The sequence below is a fragment of the Balaenoptera physalus genome (assembly GCF_965194825.1).
Source record: "Balaenoptera physalus genome assembly, chromosome: 7".
NCBI lineage: Eukaryota > Metazoa > Chordata > Mammalia > Artiodactyla > Balaenopteridae > Balaenoptera > Balaenoptera physalus.
The window spans coordinates 35,535,346-35,553,984 of record NC_138886.1 but is presented as its reverse complement, the minus strand read 5'-3'; the positions used below and the strand labels follow the sequence as shown (position 1 = coordinate 35,553,984).

The 18,639-nt window shown below is 35.2% G+C and overlaps 1 protein-coding gene across 3 annotated transcripts in view; it reads left to right on the top strand.

Moving 5' to 3' along the window:
• Positions 1 to 18,639, top strand: part of ZCCHC7 (zinc finger CCHC-type containing 7) — a 243,451-nt gene that overhangs the window by 185,847 nt on the left and 38,965 nt on the right. For all 3 annotated transcript variants that reach the window (XM_082468678.1, XM_082468680.1, XM_082468679.1), the window contains exons 4-5: positions 882 to 1,007; positions 1,941 to 2,111. In XM_082468678.1, coding sequence (XP_082324804.1) covers positions 882 to 1,007; positions 1,941 to 2,111 — 297 coding nt within the window. The remainder of the gene's footprint in view (positions 1 to 881; positions 1,008 to 1,940; positions 2,112 to 18,639) is intronic.

Below are 18,639 nucleotides of genomic sequence, written 5' to 3'. Positions count from 1 at the left end.
ATTTAGGATGTGGCAGGTGTTTGTCTTTGTCAATTATTAGCCTTAATGATGACAGATGGCTAGAAAAGAGAGTAATTTTACAACTTGGTATAAGGAAAGTGTTAAGAGATAATTAGATTGTGTCTCCTTTTGAGGCCTACTTGGCCAATTCAGCAGAATAACAAGTAAAAGATGAAAGTTTTTTTTCAAAGATGGAATTGTACCAAACAAGATAAAAGCATGGTTGGCATTTAGGTATTCCTCTTTAGATAGTCCATATGATATGCTTTGCTAATGTTCTCTTGCAAGATACTGGATTTTGGCTAGAATATGGGACAGCTAGAATTGGATCAGTGTAGGCAGAATGGATCTTAAAAGGACTCTAGGGGAAGGAAATTATCTCATTCTCTCTTAGAAATTAAAATCCAGCTTGTGGGCAGTAACCCTGGGCTGTTCAAAAGAAGGAATGTATTTGGTCACTATGTGGTTTTATAACTTTATAAAGGACAAAATCATAAAAAACACCAACCCCTAACTAAAAATATAAGCAAGTTTCTCATTCAGAAAAATGTGGTATACATCCAGATATATGTCAGCAATATCTTTGACTCTGAATGCCACTGGAATGTCTAAATGATGCATTTCAGTGCTCCTACTAGACCTGAACCGTAAGTAGAGAAAGATAAAAAAGAAATGGAACCATATGGAGAAGTGTAAAAGAATAGGGGAGATGGGCAGACAAAAAGTAGAGCTGTTTTCATGGCACCCCTTTTAAGTTTTTCTAACTCCTTTTAAAAATACAAAGTTCCCTGTTGCTAAGTTCTAAATTGAACAGATTATGACTGTTAATTGTCTTGAACAGAGTGAAATAATTTTAATTCTTGATCTTTTTTTTCCCTTAGGCACAGATAGGTAAAAAAAGAACATCTGGAAGATGGACCCACCGATACTATTCAGTCAACAAAAACGTTACCTGTAGAAATTGTGACAAATGTGGCCATTTGTCAAAAAACTGCCCCTTTCCACAAGTATGTGAAATATGTAATGTGTCTTTCCACATTGTTAAAATCAAAATCATAGGGTTGGAACCCTTATAGCCTTACAATTCAAATGTTATGTAATATATGTGTTAAATTTCATATTACATGTTTATGTAGGTCGCAGCCTAGAGTAGTAGTAAAGAACAATAAATCTACAGCCAGAATCAATTTCAGCATCCCATTAGTAGTTGTACAACCTTAGGCAAATCATTTCACCTTTTGTGCTTCTCTTTTCTTTTCTATAAATTGAGAAGATTGAATCAGATTGATTCCTGAGACTCATTTCACTTCTAAACCTTCTACTTTATGACACGGCTTGTTTCATTGTGGGATAATTTTCATTGTTAGAAAATTATAATTTTAGGCATTTATAAATGTTTATTGACATAAATTATGTTAAACAGATACATCAATCTTTGAAATAACACAGAACTCTTAGACATTTCTTGACACTAGTAAGCCCTTAACAAATATTCCTTCCCTTACCTACTTCCTCTCCCAAATGATTGCCTTTCAAACATTTGAGATGGCTCTCTTGTTTCCTCTTTGTCTTTGCCTGGCAAAGCAGCCTCTTTCTGTATCTGTTGCTCCTATGACTTAGCTTCCAGATCCTCATCATCCTACTTTCCCTCTCAGACACATTCCACTTTGTCAGTGTTCTACAAGACAAGGCATAAGAAATAGATGCCAGATGATAGTACGTGCAGACTAAGCCTTTTTGGCAACCACAGGATACAGATGGTTTTGTTAAAGCTCTGATTTCAGATATTTTGTTTGATTTTATAATTATGCTCAGGACCTTCATTGTGTTCCGAAATTGGAAATAACTTTTTATGGAATTATACTGAAAAGGAAAAAGTAGTATTCTATTTGAGACTGAAGTATTTTGCTAAAGAGATTTTCTGTTTGTCTGCCACATAGAAAGTCCGCTCCTGCTGCCTCTGCTCCGAGAGAGGACACCTCCAGTATGCCTGTCCAGCCCGCTTTTGCTTTGACTGTTCTTTGCCTATGTCTTCTACTCACAGATGTCTTGAAAGACCTTCCTGGAGAAAACGGTGTGACAGATGTGATATGATAGGCCACTATGCTGATGTGAGTATCCTGCATGTAACTAATTTGTCGGACTTTGGGGGCATTGTGCCAATCTGTAACCATCTGCCAGCCTACTTAAAAGCATGTTTACTACGCACTGTGTATAATGATAGTCATGTCCCTTTGGCCACTGGTCATGTAAATCAGTGCTCTAATATCTCAGGATAGGGATCCTACTGAATGGGTTCATCAGGAGGCAGCATCAACAAATATTGTAAACCTGTGCTGGCTTCTTTGGCTTAATGTGCTTGCCAAAGTAAAGGTTGTAATTAAAGAGGTATGTAATAAATAACATGTAAAATTTGTGTACCTATTCATTCATAGTTAGATGAAAATATATATATAAACACTTAACAGTTGTATACAAAGGTCTATATGAAGCCTGCTTTGATGCTGCTTATTGGTGGCTCTTGGTGGTATAATAGTCTCATGCAAGAAGGACAAGCCACCAGTACTTTAAATATGCTTATCTTAGATCTTTCTTTAGATTTAAGAAGACAAAAGTAACTTAGAAGACATTTCAGTTACTTGTAGCATGTTAAATTTTAGCACATTGTTATTTTAGACGTCATTTTGCATCATATTATAAATGTCTGTGGGATTTTAGTCACAATTTCAACCAGAAGGGCTTATAGAAGTCAGTATCTAAAAAAAGAGTAAGAATTTTTTCCCTTTAATTTGTGCTTCCCAAAGACATGATACAAAGCACAAATATTTTTAAAATTTTCCTTATATTGAATTGTACCTAGAGCCTTTTGCTTAAAAAATTAATACGACTTTCTGTTGGGATGAATTTCAGATTAAGACAAACTAGAATATGAATGTTTGGTATATGTGTTTCTTGTGTAAATAATATAACAATTATTGATTGTAATTTTTAAAGGATCTTTATAAACAAATAAAAATAGGATCACTGTCCTATAAGTTAATTTTTTTTCCACTTAATTCTTTATGAATGTGTCTCTATCAGCTCATAAAGACTACCTTTCTCATGGCTAACTTCTATTCCATTTTTGCCAATTTACCCAGCCATTTCTCTACCAATACATTTAGATTTATACTGTTACTCATTTTTTTTTTTAAGCAAACATTGCTGCTGTAAACACCTTTTTATATATCTGCATACATATAAGAGTATTTTGGTAAGTCATATTCTAAATGGAATTGTGTAATTAAAGGGTATGTACGTTTATCTCTGGATAAATATTGTCAAATTGTTCTAAAAGATTGTACCAGTGTATCCACTTGCTAGCAGTGTTTAAGAGTACTCTCAACCCTAGCTGTAATCAATCTTTAAAATTTTTGGCCAATCAGATAAGGAGAAAATGATATCTTACTGTTTTAATTTATATTTCTTAGGCCCCTAGTGAGGTTGAATATGAGTCTTAAGACAAGGTATAGAGATAGAAGTTGTCATTTCATTCCAAAGTAGTTTAAACTTATATTTCAATATTTACTAAGTTTTAAAAATAGTAAATTCTAAGTTGTCTTAGTTTTATTCTGTTGTTCTCTGCATTGAGTTGTCAATTATTTCTTAGAAAGATTTTCTAGTTTGGACGTTAGGTTTAAAAGCATATTTTTTAACTTCTTTCTTCCAAAGGACTCTTATAGGTATGGTCTAATTTGCGTGTGATAACAGAAGAGGCTCAGACATTATCATGAGCAGTTTTTTTGAAATAAACTATAGTACAGAACGGTTAAGAATGGTTTGTAAAAGGTTATATAATAAGCTGTGAATTAAATCTATAGCTCATTCTGCTTAACTTCTTAATTTTGGCCTCTAATGTATGTTAAACTCTTTATTTAAAATGGCCTTGAGGATTAATAACCCCAGTGAATATAAGTTTTTAAGATAGGGTTAGACTGTGGCTGACTTCAGAGAAGGCATCACCCTTTCCCCTAAATCTACCAAGACCTACCATTGGGTTTTTTTGTTTTTTTTTAATTACATGATGAAAGTTCTGGACATGAATTGATCTTTTCTCAGCCTGCCCACCTGGTATAGAATTCCCTTGGAGCCCAATCCAACCTGGGCTCCACTGGCTCCTTCTGAAGAAACTTAAAGTCCTTCCACCATCCCAGAAGGTCTTCATGAGGATTCACTTGGGAGCAGTTTCATTCTGGCCCCTGGTTGCTGGGACTATTCAGCTATTCCCACACATGCTTTATATCTGTCTTGAAACCTGGCCCTCCACAGAAAATATTGTTTCCCCTGCAACCCTCTCAAATGCTTGCTGCTCATTCTCTCTTGACCCACATACCTCTGAATTAGGTTGATTAGGATCAGCCTCTCTCTCACCTGCCATGACTGCTTCTAAATCATTTCTCCTCCCTCTTTTTGTAGGTATCCTTGACTTATTTTAAAGCTAAAACCCTCTGACAATACTGTTCTTCACCCTTCTTTGTCATTTTCATCTTCTCACCTACTGGGATTTATGAAGCCCTGGGTAACTATAGATGCCCTAACCTCTTATAAATTAAGGAGATCAAGAAACTTCCGTTTTTGCTTTATACATCCCTATAGCCACACCAGAATCTCTGTAATGCCAGAGTACCAGTTAAATGTGCAAAGAGGATTAATAATGAAAACTCATGAGTAATATTCACATTCTTGCTATAATAACTCCTGAACTCTGCTTGGAAAACTCTTCATTTGTTAACTACTATGTAAAAGTATTTGGGTGAAATTACAGAGTTTTGCAGTGTAAAGGATAGACAGATGGCTCAAGGCCTACTAAAGTCTACCTGGATCACTGGTACCTTCCAAAGGAAGAGAATCTGAAGTATGTAAAGAATCCCAATTTTGAATCTACCACAGATTCTCTCCTTTTGCTGATAGCTTTTAAATAAACCAAGAATCTTAAACTGTCTATACACATTTATCTTGCACATACAGTCCCATTCTGTGAGCTATATCTGACATTCCCAAGGTAATAATAGCTATAATTAGTTGAGTATTTACAGTGTTTTAAGTACTATGCTAAGTTCATTACCTATTAGGGGGAGTGGGAGTGCTTTGTTCACTGCTGTATCCTCAGTGCTTAGTAGGTGCTCAATAGATTTTTGTGATTGCACCAGAGTCATTTATGTAATCCTCATTACCATCATATGACATAGATACTATTTATTATTACTACCATTTTACAAAAGAGAAAACCAAGACATTGTAAGGTTAGGGTTTGCCCAAGGTCTCAAAGTTAAAATGATGCTGTACTTCATGAATGTACATAGAGAAAGTTCACTTAATGACAGTCTAGACGTTGTCAGTTTAACTCCTTCTCAGAAGATCCTCTCAAGTTTCTGTCTTAAACCTGCAGATATTGTGGATCTAATAAACAACTTTGATAATAAACTTATGATATTTAAAATATCAATACATTATAAAATAGATGAATAAAAATATTTTCCAAATAAAAATAAATACAGTTTATTAAAAAAGTTTTCAGCTCTTTAAAGAATTTCTGAGGATCAGCAAAGCATCGTAGACTGTTGGTTTTGAGCCACAGAACCAAGTCTGTGATACCGTAGAACTGTGCTTCTCACAAAAGACCATCTCAGCCTTGGCAGTCTCTATTGTTGAGATTGTCACCCTTTTACATTAAAGCATAATGACTGAGTTAATCAGCATCAGATATAATTGCAACCTGAACCTAAATTTTCTTCCTTTCTCCAGCAGTTTTTTCTCAAATTTCCTGCTCAGTCTTCTGTCCCAGTTCATACTAAATAACTCCTCTAACCATCATTTATAAGAATAAAATGCCATCTATTTGTGGGGCGCTCAGCACTTGAGTCACTGCTTTAAGTCGGATTTTTAAATGTAGTGGGAGAAAATAATCCATAGGACATATTTCACTTGATTCCTTTCTTTAAATATTTGATTCTATAAAAAAGAATCTGTTAAATATCACTGTATACTAAAATATTTTTAGCAACTCAAAAGTTTATTTTAAAAATGAGAACTCAGTATAAGCTGTGTAGGCTTTCACATAGACATTAGTGCCCAGTGAATGTCTCCTCAACAAATATATACATAAAACTGAAAACTAGTATTTTTTTAGCTAAATTTTGGTGATTTTTTTTTCTTTAAGTTTAGTTTAATCACGGGGATTTCCAGCACGAAATGCAGAGTACCTAGTACAAGTATCACCTCTTATCCTTTTCACAGTCTTATTGAGATATTACTGGCCAGAAATAAGACTGGCTGGAACACAATCATTGAGCTGAATAATTAAGCCAAGATTTGACTTAAAGACTTCCTTAATTCAAATATTTGGTTTTGTTTAATAATTATTAGTTCTGCCTTTGTTCAAAAACATCTCCACTGTTCCACCATCCAAATAAACTTTCTATATTTATCAAAAATTTGTTGGTTGCCTACTACATGCTAGGCAGTAATCCAAGTACTAAAGAAATAAAGGTGAATAAGATATGGTCCCTGCCTTTGAGGAACTCAGAGTATAGTAAGAAAGGCAGATGTGTAAAAGAATGTAAAAAGTGATGTGTTGGAGATGCATCAAGAATGGTGAAAATTAAATGAGAGAGTATCAGAAGACTAAGCTTTGTGACTTGCAAATAATACATAGCTGGAAGGTGTAGAAAATGACCTAGACCATAGGAGGGAGCCAAGTAACTCTGCCTATAATAACATGTCACCTGTCTTTGGAAATATCAGCTGCAAAGTAATGCCATAGGAATTCTCAATCCAGGCTAAGTGAGTTTTCCTGTAATCATATGGACTTGAGACATACACAAGGGTCAGTATTTTCTGAGCATTTGTTTGCTTGCCTGCTTGCTCTTATGTTTGAAGACAGGACAAAATAAGGAAGGAATTCGCTAGCCATTCCTGGACTGTTTTTCCTTTCTAACTCTATATCTTTTCCTCTCATGGAAAGTCACTTTTCTTTTTCTTTTTTTAATTAATGTTTACTGGAGTATAGTTGATTTACAATGTTGTCTTAGTTTCTGCTGTATAGCGAAGTGAATCAGTTATACATATATATATACATATATCCACTCTCTTTTAGATTCTTTTCCCATATAGGTCATTAAAGAGTATTGAGTAGAGTTCCCTGTGCTATACAGTAGGTCCTTATTATCTATTTTATATATAGTAGTGTGTATATGTCAATCCCAATCTCCCAATTTATCCCCCCCCCTTCCCTCTTGGTAACCATAAGTTTGTTTTCTATATCTGTGACTCTATTTCTGTTTTGTAAATAAGTTCATTTGTACCATTTTTTTAGATTCCACATATAAGTGATATCATATGATATTTGTCTTCTCTGTCTGACTTTACTCTGTATGATAATCTCTAGGTCCATCCATGTCACTGCAAATGACATTATTTCATTCTTTTTTATGGCTGAGTAATATTCCATTGTATATATGTATCACATCCTCTTTATCCATTCATCCGTCGATGGACATTTAGGTTGCTTCCATGTCCTGGCTATTGTAAATAGTGCTGCAGTGAATCCTTCCGAATTATGGTTTTCTCTGGATGTGTGCCCAGGAGTGGGATTGCTGGATCATATGGTAGCTCTATTTTTAGTTTTGTAAGGAACCTCCATACTGTTCTCCATAGTGGCTGTACCAATTTACATTCCCGCCAACAGTGTAGGAGGGTTCCCTTTTCTCCACACCGTCTCCAGCATTTATCGTTTGTAGATTTTTTGATGATGGCCATCTGACTGGTGTGAGGTGATACTTCATTGTAGTTTTGATTTGCATTTTCTGATAATAAATGATATTGAGCATCTTTTCATGTGCCTCTTGGCCATCTGTATGTCTTCTTTGAAGAAATGTCTATTTAGCTCTTCTGCCCATTTTTTGATTGGATTGGGGTTTTTTTGATATTGAGCTGCATGAACTGTTTGTATATTTTGGAGATTAATCCCTTGTCGGTCACTTCATTTGCAAATATTTTCTCCCATTCTGTGGGTTGTCTTTTCGTTTTGTTTATGGTTTCCTTTGCTGTGCAAGAGCTTTTAAGTTTAATTAGGTCCCATTTGTTTATTTTCATTACTCTAGGAGGTGGATCAAAAAAGATCTTGCGTGATTTATGTCGGAGAGTATTCTGCCTATGTTTTCCTCTAAGAGTTTTATAGTATCTGGTCTTACATTTAGGTCTTTAATCCATTTTGAGTGTATTTTTGTGTATGGTGTTAGAGAATGTTCTAATTTCATTCTTTTACATGTACCTGTCCAGTTTTCCCAGTGCCACTTATTGAAGACACTGTCTTTTCTCCATTGTATATTCTTGCCTCCTTTGTCATAGATTAGGTGACCATAGGTGCATGGGTTTATCTCTGGACTTTCTATTCTGTTCCATTGATCTATATTTCTGTTTTTGTGCCAGTACCATACTGTTTTGATTACTGTAACTTTGTAGTATAGTCTGAAGTCAGGGCACCTGATTCCTCCAGCTCCATTCTTCTTTCTCAAGATTGCTTTGGCTGTTCAGAGTCTTTTGTGTTTCCATACAAATTGTAAAATTTTTTGTTCTAATCCTGTGAAAAATGGTATTGGTAATTTGATAGGGATTGCATTGAATCTGTAGATTACTCTAGGTAGTATAGTCATTTTGACAATATTGATTCTTCCAATCCAAGAACATGGTATATCTCTCCATCTCTTTGTGTCATCTCTTATTTCTTTCATCAGTATCTTATAGTTTTCTGAGTACCCATCTTTTGCCTCCTTAGGTAGGTTTATTCCTAGGTATTATATTCTTTTTGATGTGATAGTAAATATATCATAATTTAATACATTGTTTTAACCCTGGAAAGAATGATTCACAGTATAATTTGTAATCTAACCACTTCTCCTCATTTCTACCACTATCACCCTGGCACAAGCTATGAGCATCTACTGCGTGGATTATTCTAATAGCTTCCTAAACCATTTCCCTGCCTCCTTGGCCCTTTATAGTCTGTTTTCAGCAGCTGACTGGGTAGTCCTTTTTAAACATAACCCAGATTACATCAGTTCTCTGTCTAAAATCCTCAAATAAGACTTTGCATCTCCCTCAGAGTAAAAGCTAAAAGTCTTTACAGTCACCAACAAGGCCACATGTGGTCTGGCTTCTTGACAACATCTCCTGTATAGACATCCCTGTTGCTTACTCCACCTGGTCTCCTTACTGCCGTTTGAAAGACCAAACGTGTTTTCCCTCTACCTGCTGTTCCCTCTGCTGGGAGTACTCTGCCCCCAATTATCCACAGTGACTCACTCCCTCATCTCTTTCATGTCTCTGTTCAAATGTCCCCTTCTTAGAGAGCCCTTCACTAACCACCCTAGTTAAAACCTCCAGCATTCCCTGCCCTTCTTCCCTACTTTGTTTTTCTCTATAATACTTATATCTTACATTCTATATATTTTTCTCTCCCCTCTAATTAGAATATAAGTTCCATGTCTGTTTTCAGACACATTCATTGCTGTATCTCCAGCTTCTAGAACAGTGCCTTACCCATGTAGGAGCTCAATGGGCTCCTAAATATATATGTATAATGGGATTATTGAATAAGCAAATGAATGAATTAGAGACCATAGACTTCGCTTACCTACTCATGCTCTAGTCAAATGGTTCTGAAGGTTGTCCAGTCCTGCACTTAAATGTATAGGCTTGGACATTCTCAGCTTGACTGATTAAGAGGTAAACATCTCCGAATAATGTTTCAAACCAAGTTTCAACAGCCTTTCTAAAAGCTATAATATCTACAATATGTGTAAAATAAAATGAAGTTTCTAAGGCAAAGGAAATCCTTTTTCTATATTTCCCTTTCACTATCTTTAGGAATCCTAGTGTTTTAAAAAACATTTGCATTGCTCTCAAATGATTTTCTTCAGTGTCTCCTTTTTAAACCAGTATTACAGGTATTGATGCAGTCCTGTGTTTTTGGTCGGTCAACCCTCAGCTTTCATATGGAAAAATCTCATCTGTCATTTTGTGATGGAATATACTGTATCTTCTTCATTGGCTTGAAAGGACAAATTCGAGAAAAGAAAATATAAAACTAAGATTATGATAACCTTTTATAATTCAAAGAATCATAGACGAAGTAATTTTCCTGCTGAACTTGATTGAAGTAAGGACAAACCGCTGACTTACATTAGATCTCCTTAAGAAAATGAAAATGCCTAAATAAGAGTAGATGAGTAAAAAATAAGTGTAGTAAATGTGCCCTCCCCGCCAAAAAAATCTTTAAAAAGTTTTTCAAGGTACCACAAAATAATTTGGATAAAAGCACAATGCTGAAGAAGGAAGGGAATAATTTTGAAAAAAAGATTATCTTTGAAAAAACTAAAATATCAGAAGCATATCATTATAATAGATTGATATGAATATTCAGTTAAAAATGTAGTTCTGCTGACACCTGAGCACTGAATCGACTTTGGAGAATAAAGAAAATCAGGTTAGATATACTTTGTTACTCTCACTTTTCACGACATTTCATTATTTAAAACATAATGTTGAAGGAAGAGGTCATGGCTGGGATTGATTGATTTGCTTAATAGAAAAATAATTGTTGAATAGGCTTATAAGATACTTATTTACCTGGGAGACCAGAATATGCCCCCAAGGAAGTTAAGTGTAGACTTCTGTGTTAGAGGTCTCATTCTCTTGATGGGTGTTTGCAAAACTCATGATGTTAGTGAAAATTCCTATGTGTTCATTGTTCAGGGAGTAAATCCCAGAATTAGTCATTAATAATTCATTGAAACTGTTCCCAAACTACCTAATAAATGAATATCTGAAACTTTTCTTGTTTAAAAATATGTTTAACCTTATGGAAATAACCTTAGCAGGGAAAAAGTTGTACATTTTTAACTGACGGTATGTAATTTAGTACAAAGTGTGAAGAAGAGACCAGTCTTTACTTTGAAATTCAACTGAATGGTATCCTTTCTAGTCATCTCTGACTAACCTGACGAATTCTGCCAGCCTCCCCAAGTCTCCCTGTAGCACATGCCTCATGGCCTAGTATTAGTCACTTTCAGTAGAACTAGCAGATGGAGAGCAGGTTTATGTTTTCTTTATAGAAGCTTTAAGAATAAGTTTGTAGAGGATAGAGATGGTTCCCTTTCCAGACCCCTAACTTCCACCAAAAGAGGAGAAAGATTGTCCCTGAACAGTCTATAAAACAAACAGCTCTAAAAATGAAAGGATAAATAAACTTTAGTATTTTATTGAGAATTTTATTTGGCTTAGGAATGAACCTAATCTTCAGTGCAATCACATTGGGAAGACATGAGTTTTTGATAAATAGAGCAGCAGGCCACTGGGAATTTTGTTAAATTTCTGACACATTCTATCATTATACTCCTCACCTTGGACTTAAATTTAACTTTTAAATCCAATAATAAGGACAAATTCTGGGACATAGTTATCTAAGTTATGAATTTGGAGAGTGAAATTAAGGAAGTCAGATCCTCATTAACACCTGGAAGGCTGAAAGTTTTGTTTACTAAGCATTACAGGCTAAGGTCAACTCCCATACATAAATATAAATATATATATAAATAACATATATATATATATATATATATATATATATATATATATATATATAAAATCCCATACAGCTTTTTGATTGGGTTCTGATCATCTCCCTCAAATAGTACATAGTGAAGGAAAATAGAGCAACTGGAAAAGATTTCAACCTCTGAAAGTATTCAAAGTCTTAATTATGGACATCTATCTTTGTTAGCTTACTCATCTTTAAAAAGACAGCACTCTTTTGATCCATGAACATGGATGTCTACATTTGTTTGTGTCTTCTTTTTTCTTTCAGTAAAGTCTTATCGTTTTCATTGTACAGATCTTTCACTTCCTTGGCTAAATTTATCCCTAAGTATTTTGTTGTTTTTGATGCTATTATGAATGGGATAGTTTTCTTTATTTCTTTTTTTGATGCTTCATCATTAGTGTAAAGGAATGCTACTGTTTTATGTAAGTTGATTTTGTAACCTGCCACTTTACTGAAATCATTGATTAGTTCCAAGAGTTTTTGATTAACTGTTTGGGATTTTCTTTATATAAGATCATATTGTCAGCAAATAGTGACAATTTTACTTCTTTTCTTCCCAATTTGGATGCCTTTTATTTCTGTCTTGCCTAATTGCCCTAGCTAGGACTTCCAGTACAGTCAGCCCTCCGTATCCACGGGTTTCACATCCTTGGATACAAAGGGCCAGCTGTATTCATTGAACTATACCATTTTATACAAGAGACTTGAGCATCCAAGGATGCCAAGGATTTTAGCATCCACAGGAGCTCCTAGAACCAATCCCCCTCAGATACCAAGGGACAACTATTACAATGAATAGGAGTGGTGAGAGTGGGCAACTTTGTCTTGTAGCTGATCTCAGAAGAAACCCTTTCAGTTTTTCTTCATTGATTACAATGTTAGCAGTGGGTTTATTGTATATAGCCTTTATTATGTTGAGGTATGTAATGAATTACACTTATTAATTTGCGTATGTTGAAACATTCTTGCATCCACGTATAAATCACACTTGGCCATGGTGTACAATCCTTTTAATTGTTCTTTTTTAAAATTTATTTATTTATTTATTTATTTTGGCCTGCATTGGGTCTTTGTTGCTGCATGTGGGCTTTTCTCTAGTTGCAGTGCGTGGGCTTCTCATTGCGGTGGCTTCTTTTGTTGCGGAGCACGGTTTCTAGGCATGCGGGCTTTGGTAGTTGTGGCTCGTGGGCTGTAGAGCACAGGCTCAGTAGTTGTGGTGCATGGGCTTAGTTGCTCTGCGGCATGTGGGATCTTCCCGGACCACGGCTCAAACCCGTGTCTCCTGCATTGGCAGGCGGATTCTTAACCACTGCGCCACCAGGGAAGCCTTTAGTGTGTTCTTGAATTTGGTTTGCTAATTTTTTTTTTAATTAATCTTTTTTTGTTTTTTTGGCTGCGTTGGGTCTTTGTTGCTGCGTGTGGGCTTTCTCTAGTTGTGGTGAGCAGGGGCTACTCCTCATTGCGGTTCATGGGCTTCTCATTGCGGTGGCTTCTCTTGTTGCGGAGCACGGGCTCTAGGCGCGTGGACTTCAGTAGTTGTGGCACGCGGGCTCAGTAGTTGTGGCTCGCAGACCCTAGAGCACAGGCTCAATATTTGTGGCGCATGGGCTTAGCTGCTCTGCGGCATGTGGGATCTTCCTGGACCAGGGCTTGAACCTGTGTCCCCTGCATGGCAGATGGATTCTTAACCACTGCGCCACCAGGGAAGTCCTGGTTTGCTAATATTTTAAGATAACACCTCACAACTGTTAGACTGGCTATCAAGAAGACAAGTGCTTGTGAGGATGTGGTGAAAAGGGAACCCCTTACACACTGTTGGTGGGAATGTAAATTAGTCCAACCACTATGGAAAACAATACAGAGATTCCTCGAAAAATTAATAATAGAGCTACCATATGATCCAGCAGTTCCCACTTCTGAGTATATACCCAAAAGAAATTAAATCAGGGTTTTGAAAAGATAGCACACCCATGTTTATTGCAGAACTATTCACAATAGCCAAGATATGGAAACAACTCAAATGCTCATCAGTGGATGAATGGATAAAAAAGATGTAATATATATATCCAATGGGATATTATTCAGCCATGAGAAAGAAAGATATCCTGCCATTTGTGACAACGTGGATGTACGTTGAGCACATTATGCTAAGCAAGACAAGTCAGGCAAAGATAAGTACTGTATGATATCACTTAAATGTGGAATCTAAAAAAAAAAAATTTAAACCTGTAAAAAATAAAACAGTAAACTGGTAGTTACTACGATATTGGAGTGAGGGGATAATATTGATGGTTTTTGAGGGTACAGACTTGTAACTAGCAGTAAGTAAAGCACAATAAAATGAATATAGTCTATAATACTGTACTATAATGATGTAATATGATAAATATTGCTTCCTTGACAATATTACAGTATATAAATCTATCAAAGTAACACAGCCCAGCCATACACCTTAAATTTACAAATTGTAACATGTAAATTGCCTTACCTGGTTTAGGGATGCTTATACAGAACTCTTATCTTGGTACATTTATAAAAATCTGGGACAATATGAATGGTCTTTTAATGGAGTAGATGATTTTCAGTGTAATAAAACATCCCTACTTTGCAGATCCCTCTATAATTATAATTCCTTCCCTGTTCCTCACAAACAAGCCAGATATCTGATTGAGAAAACTAAAACTTGATCACATCTAAACTTTAACATTAATAAGTTGATCAGAGACCTGTGCAGTCCTTGGCAGATACCACCTCAGTTCCCAATAGCGAGATTCACATATGCCTCCTCTTTTTCCTTTTTTTTTCATATTTTTCTTTTTCTTTTCTTCTTTTTTTTTTTAATGAAGCAATAAAAAATAGTTACAGGCATATGTGAAGAAATGGTAGAGTAAAAATGGAATCAGAGATAACCCCAAATGAGATAAACTCACTACAGGAAATAGGAAACTGAGAAAATCCTAATTCATTCTTCACAGTGTGATAGGGAAGCAATCCAAAGCAAAATGATCAAAGGAAATCCTGATCAAAAGAGCACACACTCAGTATGAGGGAGAAAAAAAACCTACATCTAGATGTATCCTAGTGAAATTTCTGGATATCAAACAAACAAAATCATGCAAACAAAAAATCATGCAAACAAAAATATACATTACACATACACATACACACAATCAAATTTTCATCAAACTTCTCCTGTGCAATACTGAATTCCAGAAGGCAGCAGAGAAATCTCTGGAGGCTAGAGCATTCAAAGAAAAATAGATGACACAGCCAAGCTGTTGTGCATTTGTAAATTTATTGGAAAAGTCAGAGAATAAAATTAGCAGCAATGAACAGTGAAATCAGGAAAGCATACAGTACGTGTCTGAATACTTCCTTTTAATCTGCTTTTGAACAATACTAATTTTAGAAAAAAATTCTTTAAAAAATTTAAAATCTATAATAATGTGGATCATAGATAATTCCAATATAATAAAAGTTTGTTTCAACTAAAAGAAGAAAAAATAGGCCATGTAACTTTTAGGTTACTAATTTAAAATAAGGCAAAGGAAACTTAATATAGCAAACAATAGGGGAAAATGGAGACAATAAGAATGTATAAAAACCAAAAAGGATGAGAACAAAAATAGGACCAAATATATCAATTATCACAATAAATAAATGTATTAAATGCTCCTACTAGAAAACAAAGACACCAGTATCAGAAACCGTAAAAGAAATAGAGGATAGATTTAAGAGAATAGATTTAACTTTTTTAAAAAGAAGTTTATCCAAAGAGACCTTTAATGAAGTCAAATGACAAACAACAGCTTGAAAAAGATTTTTATAAAATATGTGATGGGATAATTACCTATAATATATAAAAAGCTCTTACAAATTAGTAGGAAGAAAAAAATGTCTCAATAATAGTGATATTCAGTGTTAGGTTGTGCTGGGAAAGTACATTTGAATAACCTTTCTGGAGTTTAAGTGATAGATGTTTGCAAAGATACAGCTACAAGAATGTTCACCTCAGAGTTGTTTATAATAATGAAAATTAGAAGCAACTCAAATATTTAACTTCAGGGCCGACTTAAGTGACTTAACAGTATGTCCCATATAATGGAATAACCTTAGGCATTTAAAATATGATGTGGAAATGAGTATTGAAATATAAAGATGTTACTAGTATGTTAAATGAAATGCATAAATTTCAAAAGTTATGAAATATCCTATTTCTATATAAATATACATATTTATATGTGTATATAGATTTGCATAGAAAAAGTTTGAAATGAAGTATTCCAAACTGCTTACTATAGTTATATCAAGAATTATAGATAAAGGTTTTTAAAATTTCTATTGATCTTTATTTTCTGTTTTTGTAATGAGCATATATTCATTTTATAACTTTTTACCTTGAAATTTAATGTGCATTATTCTATTGCTGCTTATAAACATTTTAGGAATAGTATGGTATGCAATCTAAGCCTATATTCATTTTTTTTTTCTTTAATAATAAGTTGACTTTTTTTCTTTTGATGTTCAATTTATGAATATGTATAGATTTATGTAAACACCATCACAACCAGGATACAGAAGAGTTTTACCACCCTGAAAAACTCCCTCATGCTTTATAGTCACTCTCCCCTCATCCTTAACTTCTAGCAACCTTTAATCTGTTCTCTATTACTATAGTTTTGTCTTTTCAAGAATGCCATGTAAATGGAATCATACCAGTGTAAACTTTTGAGACCAGCTTCTTTCACGTAATATTTTGAAGACTCATATGAGTTGTTGTATGTATCAGTAGTTTGTTCCTTTGTAGTATTCCATTTTATGGATGTACTGCAGTTTGTTTATCCATTGAGGCACATTTGGGTTATGTATAGCTTTTGACTATTACAAATAAAGCTGCTATGAATATTTGTATACAGTCTTTGTGTGAACATAGCTTTCATTCCTCTGGAGTAAATTTCCAGGTGGAGATTACAGATCCTATGATAACTGTATGTTTAACTTTATAAGAAACAGCCATATTGTTTTCCAGAGTATGCGTACCATTTTGCATTCCCACCAGCAAAATGAGACTCTCCGGAAGATGAGAGTTCTAACTGCTCTGTATCCTCACCAGCATTTGTTATTGTCAGCATTTTTTATTTTGCCCATTCTGATGGTTGTGTAGTACCTATCTCTTTGTGATTTTAGTTTGCATTTGCCTAATGGCTAACAATATTGAATATCCTTTTATATGTTTATTTGCCATCCTTATATCCTCTTTGGTAAAGTGTCCAGATACTTTCCTAACTTTTAATTAGAGTATCTATTTCTGATTGTTGAGTTTTGAGAGGTTTTTTTTCAATATTTAGGATACGTCTTTCATTGGATATGTGATTGCCATAAATTTTCTCCCAGTCTATTGCTTGTCTTTTTATTATTCTCTTGACAGTTTGTTTGTTTGTTTTGGCAGAGCAGAAGTTTTTAAATTTGGTGAAATCCAATTTATCAGTTTTTTCTTATATGGATCAGGCTTTTGGGGCCATTTCCAAGAACTTGTTACCCAGCTGCAATTAGCAAAGATTTTCTCCTGTGTATTCTTTCAAACATTTTATAATTCCATGGGTTTTTTTTGTTTTTTTTTTTAAAATAAATTTATTATTTATTTATTTTTGTCTGTGTTGGGTCTTCGTTTCTGTGCGAGGGCTTTCTCTAGTTGCGGCAAGCGGGGGCCACTCCTCATCGCGGTGCGCGGGCCTCTCACCATCGCAGCCTCTCTTGTTGCGGAGCACAGGCTCCAGACGCGCAGGCTCAGTAGTTGTGGCTCACAGGCCTAGTTGCTCCGCGGCACGTGGGATCCTCCCAGACCAGGGCTCGAACCCGTGTCCCCTGCATTGGCAGGCAGATTCTCAACCACTGCGCCACCAGGGAAGCCCTATAATTCCATGTTTTATATTCAGATCTATGATCCATTTTGAGTTCATGTTTGCATAAAGTGTGAGGTTTAGATCAAGGTTAATTTTTTTACCCGTGGGTGATCAATTGTTTGCTATTTGTTGAAAAGACTGTTCTTTCTTCATTGAATTGCTTTTGTATCTTTTTCAAAGATTAAATGACCACATTTGTGTGAATTGATTTCTGGACTCTCTGTTCTGTTGCACTGATCTAGGTAGCTGTCCCATCACCAATACCATACTGTCTTGATTTCTGTAGCTTTATAGTAAGTGTTAAAATTGGGTAGTTTGATTTCTTAAACTTTGCTCTTCTTTTATGAAATTACTGTAACTATTCTAGTTCTTTTCCCTTTCCATTTAAGTTTTACAGTGAGTTGTCTATACCTACAAAAAATCTTTTTTTTTTTTTTTTAAAGCTCTTTCACTGCTTTCCCGCAGGCTTTTTTTTTTTTTTTTTTTTTTTTTTATTTTATTTATGACTGTGTTGAGTCTTCGTTTCTGTGCGAGGGCTTTCTCTAGTTGCGGCAAGTGGGGACCACTCTTCATCGCAGTGCGCGGGCCTCTCACCATCGTGGCCTCTCTTGTTGCGGAGCACAGGCTCCAGACGCGCAGGCTCAGCAATTGTGGCTCACGGGCCCAGTTGCTCCGTGGCATGTGGGATCTTCCCAGACCAGGGCTCGAACCCGTGTCCCCTGCATTGGCAGGCAGATTCTCAACCACTGCACCACCAGGGAAGCCCACCTACAAAAAATCTTGATGGGACTTGGATTGATATTGTTTTCAGTCTGTGTAGATCACTGTGAGGAGAATTGACTCCACTATTTTGAGCCTTCCAATCCATGAACATAGTATATCTCTCCATTTATTTAGATCTTCTGTAGTTTCTCTTGTCAGAGTTTTGTAGTTTTCAGTATATACAAATCCCCTCATATTTAGGTTTATACCTAAGTATTTCATTTTCTTGTAAATGGTATTTCTTAAATTTTGGTTTCAATTGTTTATTGCTTGTATATAGAAAAAAGTTTGAGTGAAATATTCTGAAATGTTTGCAGTTATCTCAGGTGGTAA